The sequence below is a fragment of the Oratosquilla oratoria genome, chromosome 6 (genome assembly GCF_046742065.1).
Source record: "Oratosquilla oratoria isolate Oo_2021 chromosome 6, ASM4674206v1, whole genome shotgun sequence".
In the NCBI taxonomy this organism is placed as follows: domain Eukaryota; kingdom Metazoa; phylum Arthropoda; class Malacostraca; order Stomatopoda; family Squillidae; genus Oratosquilla; species Oratosquilla oratoria.
In genome coordinates, this window is record NC_134782.1 from 51,449,091 (window position 1) to 51,472,802 (window position 23,712).

A 23,712-nucleotide genomic window follows, 5' to 3' on the forward strand; every position below is an offset into this window, starting at 1 on the left:
TCTACATCTCTCCTCTCTCTACATCTCTCCTCTCTCTACATCTCTCCTCTCTCTACATTCTCTCTCTCTCTACATCTCTCTCTACATCTCTCTCTACATCTCTCTCTACATCTCTCTCTCTCTCTCTCTCTCTCTCTCTCTCTCTCTCTCTCTCTCTCTCTCTCTCTCTCTCTCTCTCTCTCTCTCTCTCTCTCTCTCTCTCTCTCTCTACATCTCTCTCTACAGCTCTCTCTACATCTCTCTACATCTCTCTCTCTCTCTCTCTCTCTCTCTCCCTCCCTCTCTCTCTCTCTCCCTCCCTCTCTCTCTCTCCCTCCCTCTCTCTCTCCCTCCCTCCCTCTCTCTCTCTCCCTCCCTCTCTCTCTCTCCCTCCCTCTCTCTCTCTCTCCCTCTCTCCCTCCCTCTCTCCCTCTCCCTCTCTCCTCCCTCTCTCTCTCTCCCTCTCTCCCTCCCTCTCTCCCTCTCTCCCTCCCTCTCTCCCTCCCTCTTTCCCTCTCTCTCCCTCTCTCTCTCTCTCCCTCTCTCTCTACAGCTCTCTTTACAGCTCTCTACAGCTCTCTCTCTCTATGTGTGTGTGTGTGTGTGTGTGTGTGTGTGTGTGTGTGTGTGTATTTACCTAGTTGTATTTACCTAGTTGTATTTTACGGGAAGGGGAGCTATGCTCGTGAGGTCCCGTCTTCATATCTCATTTTATCTAAACTATTTTTAAATTCATGTATTGTTTTTGCACACACCACTTTCTCATCTAACTTGTTCCAACTGTCTATTGCTCTGTGAGGAAAGCTGTTCTTTTTCAAATCTCTTCTATAGTTGTCTTTTTTTATTTTCTTTCCGTGTCCTCTTGTATTTCTGTCATCCCATTTTATCAGATTCTCTCTATCAGTAATTTCTATGCCTTTCATGATTCTGTAAATAGCTATCAAATCTCCTCTCTCTCTTCTTTGCTCTAGTGTCTGTAGTTTAAGTTTTTGTAGTCTCTCTTCATATGATAGTTTTGAGAGTGTTGGTGCCAGTTTAGTAATTGCTCTTTGTATTCTTTCAAGTTTTTTTATACATTTTTTTGTACTTGGTGACCATATCGTTGCTGCATATTCCAATCTTGGTCTTATCAGGGTGATTAGGATTTTCCTCACCATTTCTTCATCCAGGTATGTAAATGCCACTTTGATTGTTCTTATTAAATTATAAGTTTCTCCAAAAATCTTATTTATATGTTTCTCAGGTGACATATTATTCATAACAATGACTCCCAGGTCCCTCTCATTTTCTACTCTTTTTATTCCTTCTTCTCCCAAATTATATGATCCTGTTATTCTGTTTTTGCTTTTTCCAAATTCCATTATACTACACTTTTTTGTATTGAACTCCATCTCCCACTTCCTACTCCATTCTTGTACTTTATTTAGATCTCTCTGTAGTGATTCACAATCCTCTTCAGTTTTCACTCTTTTCAGTAATTTTGCATCATCTGCAAAGAAGCTCATATAGCTTTCAATTCCTTCATCCATATCATTAATATATATAGCAAACATTATTGGGGCCAGAACTGTTCCCTGCGGGACACCGCTTATTACTTCATTCCATTTTGAGTGCTGATCTCTTATCACTACTCTCATTTTTCTTTCTTGCAAAAAGTCTTCCATCCAATTTAGCAATTTACCTTGTATTCCTCCTTCATATTCTAATTTCTTAAGCAACTTCTTATGTGGTACTTTGTCAAAAGCTTTTTTTAGGTCTAGAAATGCACAATCAGCCCATCCATCTCTTTCTTGTATTATATCTATTAGTCTTGAATAGAAACATATTAAATTGGTGACGCATGATCGTCCTTGTCTGAATCCAAATTGCCTTGGATTTAGTACGTTGTTTTTTTCCAAGTATTTTACCCATCTACTTTTGATAATTCTTTCACATATTTTTGCTATTGTACTTGTTAGAGAGACTGGTCTATAGTTGGTAGGTTCTTCTTTATTTCCTCCTTTATATATAGGTACTATATTTGCTTTTTTCCAATCTTCTGGAACTTTTCCTTCTTTTAAGGAACTGCTTATTATGCTATGTATTTTGTCTGCCAGTTCATTCCTACATTCTTTCAGAATCCAGTTTGCTATTTCATCTGGCCCATGCGATTTTCTGACATCAAAATTACCCAAGTGTGTCAATATTTCATTCTTCGTTACTTCTATTTCTTCCATAGGGGGGACTTTTTCCTTCCACTCAATCTCTTCAGGTTGTATATTTTCCCTTGTAAACACTGATTTAAAATGTTTGTTCATAATTTCTGCCATTTCCATTTCCTCAGTGTATTCAACTCCTCCTTGTCTTAATTTCTCCAAGTCTTGTTTGTTTTTCAGTTTATTGTTTACAAATCTGTAGAATAGTTTTGGTTGATCTTTACACTTTTCTATAACATCTTTTTCATATTTTCTTTTTTCCTCTCTGCACTTTTGTACATATTCATTTCTATAACCAGTATATATTTTCCATTTTTCAGGTCTTCTGTCTTTTTTCCATCCGGTCCAGGCTTTGTCTCTTTTGTCTTTTAACTCCCTACAACTTTTGTTGTACCAGCATTTTACATATTCTTTTTCTTGTTTTTGTCTTGGGACATACTTTTCCACTCCTTCTTTGTAAATTTTTGTCAAAATATTCCATTTCTCTTCCACTGATGTTTCTTCTTTGTATATTTCTTCCCAGTTTTCTTGTTGGAAGAATTCTCTTATTTTATCAAAGTTTGTTTTTTCATACATCATTCTTCCTTTTCTATATTGTTCATTTCTTTTCATATATTTTTCTTCATTAAGTTCCAGTTCAATCAATATGTGGTCACTTTTACCTATTGGTGTTTTATATTCAATCTTGTCCACTATTCTAGGTTCAGATGTAATTATTAAGTCTAGCCTCGATGGTTCTTCTTCATTTCTATACCTAGTGTTCTCTTGTATCCATTGTGTCATTGAATGGTCAGTAATCATCTCAAGTAGAGCATTTCCCCATGAGTCATCACCACTCTTTACTGTCATTTCTTCCCAGCAGATTTCTTTGCAATTAAAGTCGCCCATCATAACTATTCTTCCTCCGTCTTCCATTATTTTAGTTAATGCTATCTTTGTGTCCTCTAACATACTTTTATGTTCACTCTCCTCCCATGAGGCTGTTTTCGGAGGCACATAATTGATCACAAATTTTCTGCTCTTCTTATCTCGGTCTTCCACTTCTATCATAATCATCTCTACTGTATTCTTTCCATATATGACACCTTTCACGTTTATATCCTTCTTTGTCAGGAACATAACTCCACCCCCTTGTTTTTTCTCTCTGTTTCTAATCCAATAATTGTATGTATCATGTCCTACACTGTTGGGTGGTAGTGGGCCTTTTAATTTTGTTTCTACAATTCCCATTATGTCCGGTTCTTTTTCTTTCAAATAATCATTCAGTTCATTCAATCCTGTTATCAATCCATCTATATTTGTGTAAGACACTCTTAGTTTTTCTGCCACTTCCATTGTGTTCTCTGTTTCCCTTATGTTTTTCTTTAGTATTTCGAACTGCTTTATTTTCATGTTCACTACTCTCCAATAGAATCTCTCTTTCTCTGACTCCGTTCTTTCCTCGTTTTTTTGCCTTAGCTTCAATTCTTTTCTGCTTTTCTGCCTCTCTTTCCTCCTTATTCATTTCTCTTTTTATCCATACCTTTTTATATTGATCATTTGTTGCTAGTTTCCCTGTCTTGGATAGAATTTTCTCTGCCGTTGTTTGTGACCTGAATTTAATCTTAATTGGTCTGATCTTATCTGTACTATATTTTCCGAGTCTGAATTTTTCCTCAATTTCCTTTATAATTTCTGGTTCATCTTCCTGGACTAATTTTAATAAACTGCTTACCCTTTCATTTTCCTCCTTGATTCTTGCGGTTCTATCTGGGTTATGTTTCTCTTCCATTCCTAATATAATTATACATTTCTTTTTGTCAGCTAATTCTCTTACTATATTCTCCTTCTGTCTCATCACTTTAATAACTGAGTCTTCATTATGTTCTTTCAATTGCTGTTTGACTATGTCAGTGAATGAAACCTTATTCCCTTCTTGAGTTATTCTCCAATTTTTAGCTTCTGTAGCTATTTTCTCACTGTTTTCATTACTATTCTTCTTCAATTTCTCATTCTCCTCCTTTACATTTCCTAACTGTCTTTTTAGGTCCTCTACTTCTTCAGTTAAGTTTCTGTTAGCCTTCTCTAGTTGTTCCAATCTTTCAATTCTCTGGAAAATGGAATCTACCTTACCTAACTTACGTTCCAAGTCCTCGATCACCTTATCAACTCTCTCCTCTAGTCTTATCAGTCGGGGGGGGGGGGTTGTGTCCCCCCCACCCTCTTTAAATCCCTGGAACATATTCTCGTCACTTTCTACTGTATTTCTCCTCTCTATACTTCTAATCTTTACATTTTTATTTGCCATTTCGTCATCCGGTGGTCGTTTCATGTTGACCTTACGCCCGTCTGCCTGGGCCAAGTCCTCCACATCCTCATTTTCTTCCATTTCCCCAGCAATCCCTCCCCTTCTCCTCTTTTCCTACTTACCTACTGCCTCACGAGCAATTTCCCCCCCCCCCTGCAAATACAAAAAGGCACTTCTCTTTGCGTTGGTATCCACAATCTGCACTTTTCTTCAGAGCGTTCGTCAAGCCGTCCGTTCGTTGAAAGTGTGTGTGTGTGTGTGTGTGTGTGGGTGTGTGTGTGTGGTTGTGTGTGTGTGTGTGTGGTTGTGTGTGTGTGTGTGTGTGTGGTTGTGTGTGTGTGTGTGTGTGTGTGTGGTTGTGTGTGTGTGTGTGTGTGTGGTTGTGTGTGTGTGTGTGGTTGTGTGTGTGTGTGTGTGTGTGTGTGTGTGTGTGTGTGTGTGTGTGTGTGTGTGTGTGTGTGTGTGTGTGCGTGCGTGCGTGCACACCTCTCCGTCCTTCAGTATATCTTCCGTCTTTCTCTTCTTCTCTATCCCCTCATCTTTCCCCTTCTTCTTTCTTCCTTTACTTTTGTCAGGTTTTCCGTTACACTTCTTCTCCTCCCTCCCTCCCTGTTTCCTTCTTTCTTCTCTTTCTTTGTCCTTCTCCCTCTCCCATCTTTTTTCTCTCCTGCTTCTCCATCTTAATTTCCCCCTCCCTCTCCATTTCCCTCCTCCCCATCTCTCTCCCTCTCCTCCCCACCTCTCTCCCTCGTTATCACTTACCTTCTCCATCTTTATCACTTATCCTCTCCTTCCTTATCATTACGCTTTCCCATCCTCATCCTTCTCCCTCTCCTTCCTTCCTTCTTTCCCCTCCCACCCCGTCCTTACTCCTTACTCCCTCTCGCTTCTTGCGCCGCCCCCCCCCCCCGTAACGGCGCCGAGGGGAGGGAGAGCTTAGTGAAGGGTTTCGCCCACGATGAGTGTTAAATGGCCCCCCCCCCCATCCCCTTCTCACCTCGGATCTGACGTGACCTGGACGACTACATTGTCTTCCTCCTCCTCCGGGGGGTAAGGTCATTGCCGTGGCTGGCACACCGTCCCCTACCTTCGTGTGTTCCGGACCACCTGCTGCTGCAAGGCTGAGGTCCGGACGGGCACTACCAGCCCCGCAAATCACTGAAGGAGACAACGCGGTGGCGACGTCGTGCAGGTGCTGCACGGTGACGATGTTGGTGTGGTAGTGGCGGAGGCAACACTGGAGAATAGATAGGAGTCGGGGGAGGGTAAGGAGGAAGAAAGCAGAGTGGGAGGGTGAGGATTAGGATGATGAGATGAGAAAAGGTGTAGTCCTGATGATTACCCATCAATTTTCCATGTCGTAGAGGAGTAAGAAGAAAAAGAGTAAGAGATGGTGTCAGAGGAGGGGAAGGAAGAAGAAACCAGAGTAGGAGGGTGAAGTGTAGTGACTTGTACCTTCCCCAACAGCTCAAGTTCCTAACCATCATCTTTTTCCTTCCCTTCTTTTTTTTTTCTCTCTCCTTACATTTTCCTCTCCTTCCTTTTGTCTCCATCCCTTTACCCTCGCAGATACGCCTCACACACGCGGGTTTATCAATGATTCAGGAGCTCCGCCTCCTGTGTCGTCGCCTGCATTTCCGACATAGGATACAACGCATTAAGGGCCCTTTCTTCTCTGCATCCGCCCGCTTTAGTCGTGATGGGGGTTTATAATGTACGAGGTTCCTCAGTAAAACTGTTAATGTTGTTGCAGACGCCATTCTTGTCACGTGCTAGCCCTGGTTCGAGTCCTTGGCCGTAACACGTTTCAATTTCTGCATGCTGGCCTCCGAGAATCATTCGATGTTGATGGCTTAGAATTAAAGTGTATTGTGGTTAATGAATATATATATATACTGTATATATATATATATATATATATTGTGTGTGTGTGTGTGTGCGTGTGTGTGCGTGTGTGTGTGTGTGTGTGTGTGTGTGTGTGTGTGTGTGTGTGTGTGTGTGCGCGTGCGTGTATGTATGTATGTATGTATGTATGCATGCATGTGTATGTATGTATGTATGTATGTTCGCTGGTAACTCGTGCTCCGAGTAATCCTTGTCCAGTAACGGTAAATTCTCACAGATTACATCACAGGATTGCTTGTGTCGAACGTGACTAGTGAATCCGATTGTGATGAGAAAGGATCTCTTCCAAATTTGACAATGAATGGATGACGATGGTCGAAGTTGGAGAATGCTGTATTTTCTTGCTTGTCTTCTTTCGTCATGAATTAAGCGGTGTACCTCGAGAAGGTTCTGTGGCAACACGTCAATACTATAGTGTCCCCTTAACGCGCATAACATTTCTGTGACAAAAATTACTATGATTAAACAAACCATTGTATGTGTCCATAAATGTCATTTATATTTGTGAAATAAGAGTGTTTCCCCAATATGATAGCCCTTGTAAGGAGAAAGCATGTGAATGTAATGTGATTGTATAATTTTACCAAATGTATGGGTCACTCCGGGGTCACCATACATTTGGTAAAATTATACAATCGTATCACATTCACGTGCCTTCTCCTTACAAGGACTATCATATTGGGGCAACACTCTTATTTTACAAATATAAATGACATTTATGGACACATACAATGGTTTGTTTGATCATAGTAATTTTTGTCACAAAAATGCTATGCTCGTTGAGGGGACACTATAGTCAGCGCAACGAGAAGTGGCCGCTAAGGCGGGGTTAGGAGATTTCCCGGTGTTGCCACATCTCCACAGATAACACGGCCCGCACGGCTCACACTGAATGCAGTGTGAGGGGGGCGGGGCCAGAAAACAGATGTAGCGGCAACGTCGCTCTCTCTTGCTCATATGCCATGTCTATGACTCGAGGAAACGAAACCTTTGTATAGAAAACATTGCTTTGATTTTTACCTCAGTGGTGGTGTGTGACAAAAAATTATGATATAATTATATGTGGCAACATTATAAAAATATAAAATAAAATGATAGAATAAAATAAAATTATAAAATAATTATATGTGGCAACACAGGGGGACTCCCAGTGCTCCGCCCTAACGGCCATTTCTCAATGCAACGAGTATAGTAGTGGAACGTTGCCACAGTTCACGGTGGTATGGATAGTGGCGCGCCAGCTCGCCCTGTCCAGAGCAGTTTCCCAAGTCTTGAGGTCAATGTTTCCTTGTTTGAAGGTTGAGTTTAATTGGTCTTTGAAGCGTCGAAAGGTTGCTCCTCAAGGCCTTTCTTCCCAAACGATGATTCACTCTATAATATCGTCCTTGATAGTCGGCCGTTTTCCAATATTCGAGGAGCATGGCCAATCCATCGTAGGCGATGAAGAGTAATTGTTCGTATCTTTATCCTTTTACTTAACATTCGTGATGGATCAATGTTCGTAGTTCGGTCAAATATTTGTAAAGGTGGAGAGTAATTCTTCCTTAATACATGTCGAGTTGAAATTTATCACCACCATGTATGTTAAAGACGTAGCAAGATATCTTAACGTGTAAGGAGAATGCCCTACAACCTAGAAGAAAAGTGTCATAAGCTCGTATATAAACAGGACATTTACACATTGTCTCGCATGACCTCTTCTTCATAAAACACTCCAACACCTGCAACATGTAATGAATAACAACGACTTCTCGATTAAGAACTTTGTAGTAATTGAGCAAAATTGAAAAAAAAGGAAAAGTGACATCAGTTCAGAGGGGAAACACTCAAAGAATACCTTACGTTATTGATGCCATATTAGCACAGCTTATCGAAAAGGGTAACCACAAAAATCATTTACCTTCCTATGCGCCTAACCGACCCCAGAGAGAAGTTGGAGCCTCGGATATACATACATGCATATATATATATATAAATATATATATATATATAGATATATATGTATATATATATATATATATATATATATATATATATATGCATGCATTATTAAAATCGACAGCATTAAGGAGGTTGTTAATCTTCTTATGGGTATTCTCCAGCTTTCTAACCAATACTCTGCCATTTGGAGGATGGGCATAGACCAAGTTGCCAAAATGATTTATTTATTCAACGTTTCGTCTGACAAAGAGACATCATCAGGAAATTCTGTAACAAAGATAATATAGACATACAGAAATAAAGAAAAACAACAGGTTAACCTAAACAAAATTCACAAATATAGAAATAGAAATCAATAAATCAGCAATAACACACATCCTAACTCGATACATGGGCCGTTGGGGACCGCTACTTACAAAAATTAAAGGTCCAAAGAAATGACGAAGAAAATCTTCGGTTGGTGACTTATATATACGCACCTAGCCGGCTTGGGTGGTGGAAGGGGTGGTGGAGGGAGGATTAGAGGGCGGGGTTGGTTTCTCGTTAATACGTGAAGGAGAGGGTTGGGGGGGTTGGGGGGTTAGGGGGTTGCGGGGTCGGTTGGGGGAGGATGGAAGGAGTGGGTGGGAGGAGGTGGAGGGGGTGGTCGGGGCGTATTGACAAAGGGAGAGGTCACGGGTAGTGGTAGCTTCACTGCATTGTTAAACAATCCAATGACAGATATCATGTTGCTTTGGATGTTAATTATAGGACTATATTCTCTTATAAACATAGCTTCTAGAAGCTCAAGTTTATGTACATCCCTATTGCTTGCTATAATCCTGGTGTTCTTAACTAGGCATTCACGGGTGGCTGTTTGATTATGGTATTTCAATAAATGATGTTTTATAGCCCCGTTTTGCAAGTGCATAGATATTCTCCTACTGAGACTACATCTAGTATATATATATAGATATATATATATATATATATATATATATATATAATATGTGTGTATGTATAATATGTACAGTATATATGTGTAATATATGTATATATGTGTAATATGTATATATGTGTATAATATATATATATATATATATATATTATATATATATATGTATATAATATGTATAATATATATATATATATGTAATATGTATACATAATATTTATATAAATATATGTATATAGATATAAATATATATAAATATGTATATAGATATATATATATATATGCATATGTATGTATATATGTATATATATGTATATATGTATATATATGTATATATATGTATATATATGTATATATATATATATATATATATATATATATATATATATATCGTCTTTGAGAATGACTGATGGGGGAGAAAGCCAACGGGTCTCGCTCGGAAAGTGTCCAGACACTCTGAGGAAATCTCGCCCCGAGCTCTCCCATTAGCCCGAAGTTGCCAATCAGCGATGTCCACATCACACCACCTCTCTCCGTGATCCCTACGGCCCGTATAAATTACACCTACCTGTTCACCGTCAAGGTTGAGCCAGGGATTTCCTAATCGTCACCAACTATCCGAAACTTGGTAGGCAATCCCAACAGAAGAAAACTATTCACTATAGAAAAAACTTGCAATAAGCAAAAACTTAAATTCTTCAAGAAAACAAGAAAAAAGGACAATGTACATTATATATATATATATATATATATATATGTGTGTGTGTGTGTGTGTGTGTAGTATATATGTACATACCTACATATTAAGTAACTCCGCCACTGGGACTCGAACCATTGGGTGTGCGACTGGTTACCACAAGGGAATGACGCTACCGATCATACCATGCAGGGCATTCAAAAGTAATTGTCTGGAATTCGTCCCAACTATTCCCCAACATCAATCCGCTTGTTACAGCATGTAGTCTTAATTTGGGTCTTTTATTCATGCGAGCCATCCGATAAGTTCAAGAATATTCCATTTGTACGACTTGAATTGTGACTTGAAGAGGCATCTCGATGCCCTTAGTACCAAGTACCTATGGAAAATCATGGGGGATTGCTGGAATAGTTTGATATCAAACCAGATACTCTAGTATGAGACTCGGTGTAGGATAGTTACCAGCATAATTCATGAACATCAACTCCGGCTATATGAGCATGTGGTACGTTTCCCAGATGTTGATCCTATTCAGCGTTGTCTCCACAAGAGACAGGTTTCTACTAAGCTAAGACCAGGCGATTTTCATCACCCGATGAGAGGCCTTCTTATCAAATTGGGATTGAGATCTTCTTTAAACGTTCATAACATTCCCGCTGACCTAACTTGTTAAGTTATTCACGACAGCTAACTCCTCTCCTCTCTCCCCACAGGTTGACTTCGGCAATGTGGTCATTCGCCCCAACTTGGACTACCCACGACCCCAGAAGATCGACGCCCTGCCAACACTCGAACACGACGTCTCCTCAGACCGCGTGGTCGTCGTCGACGCTCAGACCTTCCTGATCCCCAACTTCAGCTACGACGGCACAGCACCAGGTGAGTCAACGGAGGGCCCAAGATGGCGCGCGCAACCTGCTAAAGGGCTGGCTGCTACCTTTCCATCAAAGTATCAAACCAAATAAAACTACCTAAGTGAGTCGCAAAGGTTCTATCGTCCCCCAAGTAATATCCCTGCACCAGGTCCTCAAGGATGAGCACTCGCCTTTACTTTATCTTCGGCGCCATAGGATTTAGACACACACACACACACACACACACACACACACACACACACACACACACACACACACACACACACACACACACACACACACACACACACACAAATACACACATACACACACATACATACACACACGCGCGCGCGCGCACTATATATACGAGGAAGGTGGAAGAGAAAGACACGGGTCTAGACCCGTGTCTTTCTCTTCCACCTTCTTCAAACCTGTCACGATGTATCAACGCGCACGCGCGACATCAATCAGACAATCTCCTTGACAGTAGCGCACGGGATTCGAACCCGCTGCATCTGGAAGTAAACTTCCAAGACACTCGCCTTAGACCGCTCGACCACTTGACGGTATAAAACCATGAGATCTCATAGTCTAACTGACTATCGAGATTGGAGAGGGCGCTCACTGCACCCATTAACCACCCACTTTCACCCCATGGCCACCGCACCCAGTGGGAGTAGTAAGGACCGGAACGAATCCCTTCACGCTTGTCGCCAACGTCAAGTGGTCGAGCGGTCTAAGGCGAGTGTCTTGGAAGTTTACTTCCAGATGCAGCGGGTTCGAATCCCGTGCGCTACTGTCAAGGAGATTGTCTGATTGATGTCGCTGTTCACTAGCGAATTTCTCAAATAGTTACGTTGGCGACAAGCGTGAAGGGATTTGTTCCGGTCCTTACTACTCCCGCTGGTTGCGGTGGCCATGGGGTGAAAATGGGTGGTTAATGGGTGCAGTGAGCGCCCTCCCCAATCTCGATAGTCAGTTAGACTATGAGTTCTCATGGTTTTATACCGTCAAGTGGTCGAGCGGTCTAAGGCGAGTGTCTTGGAAGTTTACTTCCCGATGCAGCGGGTTCGAATCCCGTGCGCTACTGTCAAGGAGATTGTCTGATATATATATATATATATAATATATAGATATATATATATGTGTGTGTGTGTGTGTGTGTATGTAAAGTGACAAAATAGGAAGGTGAGGTGACAAAATTTACACTTATGACGCCAATGAAAGAGCTTCAGATGTAGATGAATTAGATGGATTAGCTACTGAGCTAATCCTGTTATTTGAATTGCGAATATGAGGTGATTTACTGTATCACCAGTTACCTGTTAGGTTATCACCGGCCGCCTGTTATGTTATTACGGGTTGTTTGGTATGTTATTTTCAATTGCCCGTTGAGAAAATACCGGACGGCCGGGAGGCTCTTACCGGTGTCCCGGTAGGCTGTTGTTACCGGCCGCCTTGTATTTTTTCTTTCTTTTTTTTCTGACACCTTGGTTCGTGGTTGCTAATTGTCCAACAGATTATGACGGAAGGGAGGATGAGTGGACTAGGTCGCCCAGAGGCTCCAGCAGGAGGCCTCTCAGCCAGCCGCGGTAACTAATCAAATTGTCAGAATTGGGTTCAAGGGAGTTTAGCGGCTCATTAGGGAAACGTCCTCTGTAATGGGGGGAAGATGTGCAGCGGGGATCTCGCAGTCGATTAGCATTTTCGTCATTTTGCCTTTTTTTTTTTAATATAATTTTTATTTTATTTTCTGGTGTGGGTGTGAATGGACGGATATGGGAATGAGTGGTTGAGCGTTTGTGTGTGTGTGTGTGTGTGTATTCACCTCGGATCTGCTGCAGCCTCTTTTTCGAGACAGCCAGACACCACCCTACGGTAGTGAGCTCAGAGCTCATTATTAGCAGATCTCTGGGCAGGTCTGAGACCACTCACACTCCACACACCGGGAATGCAAGGTCACAACTCCTTGACTAACGTCCCGTACCTACTCTCTGCTAGGTGAACAGGGGCTACACGTGAAAGGAGACAAACCCAACTTGTCTCCGCCCGGCCGGGGAATCGAACCCCGGTTCTCCGGCTTGTGAGGCCAGTGCTTTACCAATCCGCCATCGGGCCGTGTGTGTGTGTGTGTGTGTGTGTGTGTGTGTGTGTGTGTGTGTGTGTGTGTGTGTGTGTGTGTGTGTGTGTGTGTGTGTGTGTGTGTGTGTGTGTGTGTGTGTGTGTGCGCGCGCGTGTGTGTGTGTGTGTTTGTGTGTGCGCGCGCGCGTGCGTGCGTTCTGCGTGAGTGGTTGCGTGCATGCTGCGCGGTTAGGTGAATGCGTGCGTGAATCTATGTATGGGTGTGTGAGCGTGATTATGTTGTTATGGACTGTAGTTGACCAGTTCTTCTATTATTATGGAAATCTCGTGCCGCTGCTGCACTTTATCTTGTATGTTGATTTCGCTATTCAAAAGCCAGCTTTGTGATGTAGGTGCAGGTATGATTGGGTGTGAAGAACTTGTGGGGGAGGGAGAGGGGGAGAGTTAAGATGTATGGGCGTACATACATGCATGCATGTTAACGCCCAACTATTTGATTCCTACAGGGCAAACCATTTACCCAATATGATCACTCTCCTCCTTGACTTTTCCACTTGAAGTTATTTCTCATGTTGTCGTTATATATACTCTGGGTTTGCACTACCACCTCGGGGAAATCTTTGTTGTAATCTCGTGCTCTTAGCGGGAAACTGAATATTTTATGTTTAACTCCCCGATTTTCCCTGGCTTTGAATTCGTGTCTCAAGTGCTGCAATTCCTGAGCATTTGAATATAGATTTCCTCATGTAGCATCCCTTTCTCTATGTTACAAATGTGTGACTATGTCGATCTTCTCTGATTCTCCATGCTTTGATTATTACACAGTCGTGAGTCTGTTGTGATAGAATAAACACGTTGTTGTTGTTGTTGTTGTTATATTATGATTCCACTTGAGCTGTTACCAATTGTAACTTCCATTGTCGTTACTTTTTGTTTCTCTTCTTAAATTTCTCTTTTACCACATTGCGAAATTCAAATACAGTTTCATTTTGGCCATGTCAAGTTTTATTATTGTTTCTTCTTCTTACGTTTGTTCACCATGCAAAGCTCATTTTGAATCTTGTTGATGTCATCAGTTCCATTTCTTTTACTCTCGCTTCCAAGATTCTCTGTATTTGTTTGCCTCCCTTTGCTGTCCAAACCAGTTCCCTGACTTGCTCTTGTTGCATTCCATCTGCCATTTTTGGCTCTAGTCAGACATGTACAGGTACTTGTTTCATGTCTTTTGACTTCCTATATTTTTCTCACATATTCCAAAGAGTGGCAAAACTCAAATGTATAGATATATAAACAAATAGAATTAAATCAGACATGATCAAATAAAACAATCAAATAGAATCCTTGTAAAGAATCAAAAAAGTAAAAGATTTGAAGTCAAGTGCCTCTTCAACAGCGACGTAGTGTTTACATATGTACATAAGAACATAAGAATGGAGGAGACTGCAAGAGACCATAGGGCCAATACTGATCAGTTCCATGTCCATTACCACGCGTCATACCAATCCATAAGATCATCTAATCATCTCTTACACCATCCAGTTCTTTCAGTACTCACTGTGCGGTTACCGAGTCTATTCCATTCGTTAACCACTCCGTTGGTCAACCAGTTTTTGCCTATTTACTCCTTAAACCTAAATTTGTCATGGAAAAAAAAAATCACAAAATGCGAAGAAAGCAATCCACCATTGCAACCCATTGTTACCAAGTCTTTTCCATTTGTTAACTGCTCTGTTGGGATTTGTCCCAGCGAGATCGGATAGTTTCATCTTCTCGTAAAGCAACCAATTGTTTCAGCGCTCACTACATGTTTAACAACTCCTTTCCATTCGTTAACCACCGCTGGCTGGGTTCTGCACCGGCGAGGATGGGCAGTTTTATTCACCAGAAAAGGCGGACTCCGATCAGGGGACCAAATCGATACAGTACGTCGTCGAATGGAATGGGTCTTTTTTTTCACCAAGTGGGTTTAGGTATTCACCCTAAGTGAATATATATATATATATATATATATATATATATATATATATAATATATATATATATATTATATATATATATATATATAATATATATACATTTTGTTTTTTGTACAGCCACCCTCATTGTTGCTGTTTGAATTTTAGCTTGATTTTTTAAGCCATTGAACACACCCAGTTACCAGGAACATGTCATGGATGAAATATATATATATATATAATTGTGTGTGTGTGTGGTGTGTGTTTGTGTGTGTGTGTGTGTGTGTGTGTGTGTGTGTGTGTGTGTGTGTGTGTGTGTGTGTGTGTGTGTGTGGCACACACACGCGCACACACTCACTCTACGTGCTCACACGGGCAGTAATTGTCCTTCTTGATGCCAAATTACCGTTTCGGTTACTCGTGTAATGGACCGCTTGATCTTTTTTTTCCGCAGACGCCTTCTTCTGGGTCGGTAAGGGAACGCCCGGTCCCTCAGGCCAGCAAGTCCCGGACGAGAACGGCTCCCTCGAACCCCTGAAGCGCTACAACCGGAAGACCATCGTCATCACACTGCCGGGCGATCTCACCGTCTTCGATATTGATTACCTGAGCGTCTGGTGCCAGTCCTTCTACGTCGACTTCGGTCATGTGATCCTCCCGAAGAACCTTAAGGTGCCGCCCTCGCTCAAGATGCTGGACGTGGCGCCACAGGTAAGTTCTCTTCTTTCGCGTCCTCCAGAAGAAGAATCCTGGAGGAGTCCCGCGATCTCTGACGAGAGGACAGGTGTTACTCTGAAGCAGTGGTTCCCAAACTATCTTATATGACACCCCCTTTTTGCTTCTAGCAAACCAGCCCCCCCCCCAATTTTTTAGTAATTATATGAAATTATATAGTTTCTATCTATACATGTATAAAAAGCATGGGGAAACCCAACTTAATAGAAAACGGATGAAGTCATCTTGTGAGTCCGGAGGAAGAAGCCCTCGAAGTCTTTCTCGTGAAGCTCATCACGAAGTCGTCTCGTGAGTTCGGAAGAAAACTCTCGAAGTCGTCTAGTGAGTTCGGAAAAATCTCTTCTCGAATCCGTCTAGTGAGGTCTGAAGGAGCTCTTATCGAAGTAGTCTCGTGAGTTCGAAAGAAATTCTTCTCGAAGTCGTCTCGTGAGTTTGGAAGAAACTCTTCTCAATGTCGTCTAGTGAGTTCGGAAAAAGCTCTTCTCGAAGTCGTCTCGTATGTTTGGAAGAAGCTCTTCTCGATGTCGTCTAGTGAGGTCGGAAGAAGCTCCTCTCAGTGTCGTCTAATGAGTTCGGAAGCTCTTCTTGAAGTCGTCTAGTGAGTTCGGAAGAAGCTCTTCTCCAAGTCATCTCGTGAGTTCGGAAGAAACTCTTCTCGAAGTGGTCTCGTGAGTTCGGAAGAAGCTCTTCTCGAAGTCGTCAAGCAAGTTCGGAGGAAGATCTCGAAATCTGTCTCGTGAGTTCAGAAGCCCTCGAAGTCTTGTTACCTGACGAAAAGAAATCGCCTTATCGAAAATGTGAATTTGTCCATGATACTGCTAGTGATACTCCCCAGAAATTCGCCAGGAGAGATTTTAGATCTGCATTATGATAATTCACTTTCGTAACAAATCACAGGCACTTTATTTGGATTATGGCCGAATAACTACCGGCACTGTCAATGGTTATCGGGTAAACTGACTTTGGAATCAGGATAAACTACTCAGAAACGTGCTGCTGAAAGACAGGGAAGATCGTATCTTCCTCGTTGGAAATCAAGATAACTGAAAAAAGGATGATCTGGTCAAATGAAATTGCTCAGAGGCACATATGTAATCAGCCTCTGTTTACTCGATGGTTTTAGGGAAATTAATTTTTTCTCGAAAACTACGTGATGATATAGGCAAGGGAAAGGTGACGACGACGAGAGGGGAGAAGCAGGAGCAAGGGCTGGAGGAGGAAGAGGAGGAGGAGGAGCAGAAGCACGAGGAACGGAAGGGGGGAGAGGAGGGACAGAAGAAAGAGCAAGAAGAGGAGGGATAAGAAGCAGAGGAAGAGACAAAGAGAGGAGGAAGATGGGGGAAGGGAGAAGAAGATGGTGGAAAGGGAGAGAAGGGAGGAAAGGAAGGGCATGAGACATGTGCAGTATTTTGTCAGCGGAAACTGGCGATTCTGTCCTTGGGGAAAATGTCGCAGCGAAGAGGTGGAGTCATAGAGGTGGTAAAGGAGGGATTTAGGGCGAGCAGGGAAATGGAGGGACAGCAGAAGTGATCAGAAGTCTTTTTTAAAGCGGAGGTTCTTCTTCAGTCAGAAGTGATTGCATTGTGGCTCTGGCCTGTAAGGAAATCACTAAAGTCACTCAAATATTGATTGCATAAATCTAACGCCGTTGTTAGGCAGGATTCGTAGTAATGGATCTGAACTGGACAAATCTATATTTTAGAAGGAAATGGGCAAAAATTGGTTTACTAATAGGGTGGTCAACGAATCGAATAGACTTAGTAACCATGTAGTGAGCGCTGAAACTATCAGTTGTTTTAAGAAACTGTAGAAACGCATGAATATCACTAAAGTGAAGGAGGGAGGAGTAAGGATCCAAATGTAGACAGGTCACTTTTGTTTTCGAGCTATCAGAATCAACAGGATTCCATTGATAAATGTATGATTTGAAGCTCAAGGTCCTTCCCACTGTAGCACCGTCAACAGGGAAGGGAAAAGTAAACTCCAAGAGACTTATCTCTAACTAAAGCTGTCGTTACCTTTTATCGTGCCAGGGCAGGTCGAAGTCGCCGGTAACCGTTGTATTCGAAATCGGGGTCAGCGGAAGTGTGAAAGGAGTTCGAAACCAACATGCTAAGATAGCAATCAATAGAAAAAAATATATAATAGTTTCAAGAGGTATCGATATTTAGGCTTCCATTGTACAAGTTCAGAGTTCTTTCATGGATGAAGTGAGCTGCTTTAACTAACCCTTCCGTAATGGACAACACTTTTACTTTTCCTTTGGCACAGCTACGGTAAAGAAGGGTTTGTTGATTATCACGATTAGCATTAACATTGTTCTTTCATAAAATGATTTCTTAATGCACGCTAAGAAGGTACAGTACGTTGGAGATGGAGCATTCCTCCATTGCGAGCCGTTAGTAATGAAATGGGCACCTAGAAGTCCCCATGAAATGGTAAACCGTGGTAAACTTTCGACTTAGTTTTAGATAATGGAGTTAGATTTTCCGTGGAACAACATTAGAAGGGTTAAGCTTTTTGCTTTTCTGGTATAAAAAGATGTTGCGACAGATGAAAGAGAAGACGGAGAGAAGTCCTATGAAGGTGTTAAGAAAACAAGTCAAGCGTTTTGAAAGTCGACGAAGTGGAATGAGACACTAAAGGTTGAAGGTTAGTGTTGGCGTGACTCCTGGTACCAATCAGACGAGTTGTAGTGGCTGCATCCTATTTAGGGTGTTCCCTATTAGGGTGCACCCACAAAGTCTCCAATGATGGGGTCAACTGGACGAAACACCGGTGAGCTGATACAATGCCACTCTCCTCCCCTCCTCCTTCCCTTCGTCCATTTTGTCATATACGACTTATTTGTGTGGGTGCGCCATTACAGTGACAAGTCTCCAAAAGCAATTACAGTAACCAACCGGTCAAAGTCCATTGGGTGTTCGCAGAAGTCTAGTTTGAAATTACTTCATGATTAACAATTTAAACAATATTTCCAGCGGTGAGCTAGCAATGGATCTTCTGAAACTATCATTCGCTGTGTAAGACCTTGTTCAACTAAACGAGGCAAGTTTTCTATAATTTCCTTAGCCAAAAATCCCTATATTTTCCAACAGAGCACATGAAGAATGGTTTCATATACACAGATGACTTGCATACTATATAGTGTTACATTGCATTTGTCTTTTATGTAAAGGAGTCTCTTTCAACTGTGTACTTATAGTATGCCCTTTTAATATTGCTTCCTGTGTGATGTACGACGTGCAATATTTCTTCAAGTGTACTAGAGGTATCCAATAACCTCAGCATAAACTCTCTTTGTCGAGATCTCCCTCGACGCCTTCTTTGAGCAAAATGATCACCGCTTACTCTTTCTGTACATATTCACTTGATATTTATTCAGTGCCTTGGACGAATGGGTGAGTGATGTGCGGTGGAAAATACGATATCCCAAGATCCAAGAGGAGGGGGCGCAGTCATCATGAATGGCAAAGTTTGGTTTGTGCATGTCACGTGATCGAGGGGGAGGGGAAGGAAAGCTCTGACGAACAGTCAAGGTGGCGGCACACTAGGCATTTCTCGCTAGCAAGCTACTTGCTTTTACTACTTCGTTTGAGTATAAACGACTTCGGTTACGATCTTTTGGTTTTCAATTTTCCAAACGTCAAATTGCTCTTGCTGACGTCATATAAATGTGAAGCTGAATGACGAACTAAGAGAAGTTAATCAACCTAGAATACGAATGTTGAACATAACCGAAGTAGTTTCTACTCAAACGAAGAGGCAAAATCAAGTAGCATGCTAGCCTAGTGTGCCGCCACATTTAGGAAGCTTCAGGGGAGGGATTAGACGAGTTCCAGATCCAACAAAAGGCTTTGATTTCTGCATGACGTCACCATAAGTGCCCCCCGTGAAGACCCCCTTCCTCTCTGGATCCTGGATATATCCAGCCAACCTAGGCGGGTAATGCTAAAGATTTTTCAAAGTTAAAAACTGCTAAAAAAAAAAAAAGTAATTATTCATAATCTAAAACTAATGAAAATAATCATGAGGTATTTTCATGAGATATTTTCTCGTCCAAAACTCTCTAGAACAATGTAAATTCCAAATTACCACCGAAGATTCTATGATATGAATGGCTTTTCAAATACCAGTTGGCACCACCCCCGTAGTCTTCTCACCTGTTCGTCGGATAGAGACAGAACTAATTCTAATCCCAACCCAAGAGCTCTTGTGCCCGATCTCATGCATCCGTTTTCTTCCCCCCTGTCTTTTCAGTCTAAGCCTCAGGGTCACTACTCTAGCGCACATTCCCCCTCTAGGGGAGGCGCTTTCCACCCCGCCCCTGCTTCCTCCCCAGCCTCCGGATCCAGTCAGGGATCCTATAGATCATCCACCTTTAAACCCAAGTCTTCCTTTACCTACCGACCTACAACCCGCCGACCCTTGCACGGACCTTTTACCCAAACAGTTTTAACACCTAAACTGCCCGCAGCACTTTCTTCCACTCCCTCTTCCCACTTTTCTTTCCCCTCCGGTTCGACTATCGGACATTTCGGTAGACAGGACGACGACGACGACGATGACGACGACGACGATGAAGATGATGACGACGACGACAGCGAGGAGAAGAGTCGCCGCCTTCCGACCACATTCTTTCCCCATGTTCCCTCTTCAGCTCAGCGCGAAAAGACGAACAAATCCCCGCACAGGTTTGACTTTAACCACGGGACTTCGAGTTCCAGTCGGCCAAAGGCTCTCCACTCACACTTCGGTTCCCTGACGTCGGCGACGACGACGAGCCGACCTCGGCACGCTTCGTCTTCTTTCCCTTCTCTGTCCAAAACGACTTCAACTGGAACGACCAGCAGACCCTTCACACATTTCAACCGAGACTCTTCGGGTCGTCGCCACTTCGGTTCGCCCTCATCACCAGCCACGGGGCACTTTGGCATATCCTCCCACAGAAGCAGCACCAACAGTAGACACAGTTCCCGTTCGACGGGCTCCAATTCTTCCCAAAATGGAGGCACGCACCACTTCGGGAACCTGAAGAGCCCCACCTCGTCAGAATCGAAGACGCCCAGTTTCAGCAGTTTCAGTCTCAATTCCGGGGCCTCTACGAGTTCATTCACAATCGGCTGAGGAAACAGAACCACACGAAGAGGAAACCAGATCAGTTCTTCGTCCTCAAGTTCCTCGCAATTCAAATTTTGTTCTTTCATTCCTAGAATTAGCTTTTGGTTCGAGCTCATGATCTTGGAGACCTAAGTTTATGTTCTAGGAGACCTATATTTAGGTTAGTAGAGGCCTAAATTTACGTTCTAGGAGACTTAAATTTACGTTCTAGGAGACTTAAATTTAGGTTCTTGGAGAATTAAGCTCGGGTTCTCGGAGGCCTAAATCTAGGTTCTTGGAGACCTAAGTTTAGGTTTTTGGAGACCTAAATTTAGTTTCTCGAGACATGAATTTAGGTTATTGGAGACTTGAGCTTGGGTTCTTGGAGTCCTAAGCTCGGGTTCTTAGAGACCTAAATTTAGGTTCTTGGATTCATGAAATTATGCTCTTGCTTTCCTAAAGTGCTCGATCCCAAAACTTGGGTTTGTCTTCCTAGAGCCCTAACTTTGGTTAGGATCCGAGAGTCAAAAATCTAACCTAATTAAACACAGTGAGGTGCTTTCTAGATTCAGTTCCGGGAAAGTGGAGGTGATTTGAAAAAGGCCGACTCGAGTCTTGAAGAGTCTCAATCGATCAAGAACGTTTTCAGGCTCAAGTCAGTCGAAGACAAAAAATATATGTGTATATATATGGCCTAAATAAAATCCATTCAGTACGTCACCATGTTGAAGCGGATAAACAAACGGACCACAGAAAACTGGCCTGGTTTCCAACTTCCCATACTCTGGCACACAAAATAGTTACTCCCATCTTGTACTTCCTGTCACTGTATTAACCATGACTTCTGACGCTGTAGTGTTTAGTATCACTCACCTAGATGGCTCTCTACTTGCATTGCATGTTTCAAATATTCATCTGTAAATTTGTCTTTATTTATCTATTTATTTATTTATCTATTTATTTGTATTTATTTTACTTATTCTGATGTACATACATATGCATATGTATATGTTTACATATGAACAGTGTGTGTACGTGTATGTGTGTCTGCGTACATGTGTGTGTGTGTGTTTGTGTGTGTGTGTGTGTTTACCAAATTATAGTATACAGGAAAAGAGCAACGTTCATGGTGTCCTATCTTATTCTCCAATTTATCATGTCTTCAAATTCATATATGACTGCAACTTGGGTTGTTTCCTTGTTTTCCAATTAACATCTATCTATCTGTCTACCAAAAAGCTTCTTTCCTCTTACGAGAGAGATAGTCAGCCAAGGCGCACACCCACCCTCACTCATTAATTATTTCCTTCTCATCTTAGCCCCCTGCCCACTGCCTGGGTCAGAAGCATTGCAGCAAGACACAGCACATCCACAGCACAGCTAGCCACTTCAGTTACACAATGACTCTCCCTCCTCGTGCGGAAATAAAGAAGACGAGTAGAAATACATTCGGGCTACGTCAGTATATTCTTCATTCACAACCTTTTTTCCATTTACAGCTATCTCTTGCCCCCCCCCTCTTCTCTTGCTCAACAGAGATTTTCTTTTAATTTAAAATCTGCCCTTCCCTTTCCACCCCCAATCTCATCACCTCTTCATTCTTTACCTTATTCTCATAACACCCACCATACTTCTCAAAAACTTCATCTCAAACACGTTTAAATTTCTCCTCTCTACCTCCCTTGAATTCGTAGGCACAATCACCATTTCACACTGTCTTCTCTTTGCATCCACCCACAGATACCTTTTTCTTTGGATATTTTTATTCATCCAAAATATTTACTTGCTTCTCTCACTCTACAATTGACCTCTACTCCGACTCCTCCATTCCCTGCTGCTTGCAAACCTAAATATCTAAATCTATCCACTTCATCTAACCTTTCTTCTTTTAGATTTACCTTAAACTTGCTGCTATCATCAAGTCTTGTACATTTCATCACTTTGCTCTTACCCGTATTTACTTTCAACTTCCTAACACGTACCTCCCCCCAAAATTCGTCACTAGCTGTCTCAGACCCTCCTGACCCAATCACAAGTGAAGTATTATCAGCAAACAACAACTGGCTCACTCCCCACTTCCCTCTAAAACACTACCCATCATCCCATGACCACTTTCTCTTCCATTTACCATTCTTAAATTTCAATCCATGTGCTGTTTCTGATTTAATTACATTATCTAAGTTATTCCATGTATCTATACTTCTGTATGTAAAGACAGACAAATATGGAGGTGAGGTGGCAAAATGAAACGTTAAGGCTAGAGTATGGAGCTTTATTCAGAACCAGACGTTTCGACCTCTCGGGGTTTCCTCAGTGGACTGAAAGCAGAAGAAGAATCAAAGTCCGTCAACAGCTTATATTGTGATCTGACAACCCTGCGTGACCCCATCCCGGTCTCGTTGTCCCACAATCGCCAACTGCCAGCTGTGTGGACGTTTGGGCCCAGGGCATAAACCCCCGACGAGAATTTGTTGTTTTCTCGGTAGGTTGTGAGAAAGCTTACATCGGTGAGACATGACGAGGCATGGACAAAAGACATGGACAAAAGACATGAAGAACACAAGAGGGATGTGAAACATCACAGAACATCAAATGCCCTAGTAGTTCATATCGATGAAGATCATTTGCCAAACTGGACAGAAGACCACGTTTTACATAGGAAACTGGGTAAAAAAAAAGAAACGAAAAGGAGAGCTTTGGAGGTGGCATACATTGCCACCGAGAAAACAACAAATTCTCGTGGGGGGTTTATGTCCTGGGCCCAAACGTCCACACAGCTGGCAGTTGGCGAGTGTGGGACAACGAGACCAGGATGAGGTCACGCAGGGTTGTCAGATCACAATGTAAGCTGTTGACGGACTTTGATTCTTCTTCTGCTTTCAGTCCACTGAGGAATGCCCGAGAGGTCGAAACGTCTGGATCTGAATAAAGCTCCATACTCTAGCCTTAACGTCTCATTTTGCCACCTCACCTTTAGACACTGTCTTTCTCAAATTATTCTCATGAACTCTTAAAGCATTCCCATCCCAAATTAAGAGATCTCTTC

The 23,712-nt window shown here is 42.2% G+C and overlaps 1 protein-coding gene across 2 annotated transcripts in view; it reads left to right on the plus strand.

Annotated features, from left to right (window-relative positions):
- Skel (DM13 and DOMON_DOH domain-containing protein skeletor) overlaps window positions 1-23,712 on the plus strand; it is a 172,785-nt gene that overhangs the window by 112,779 nt on the left and 36,294 nt on the right. For both annotated transcript variants that reach the window (XM_076186944.1, XM_076186945.1), the window contains exons 5-6: window positions 10,652-10,817; window positions 15,286-15,542. In XM_076186944.1, the coding sequence (XP_076043059.1) occupies window positions 10,652-10,817; window positions 15,286-15,542 (423 nt within the window). The remainder of the gene's footprint in view (window positions 1-10,651; window positions 10,818-15,285; window positions 15,543-23,712) is intronic.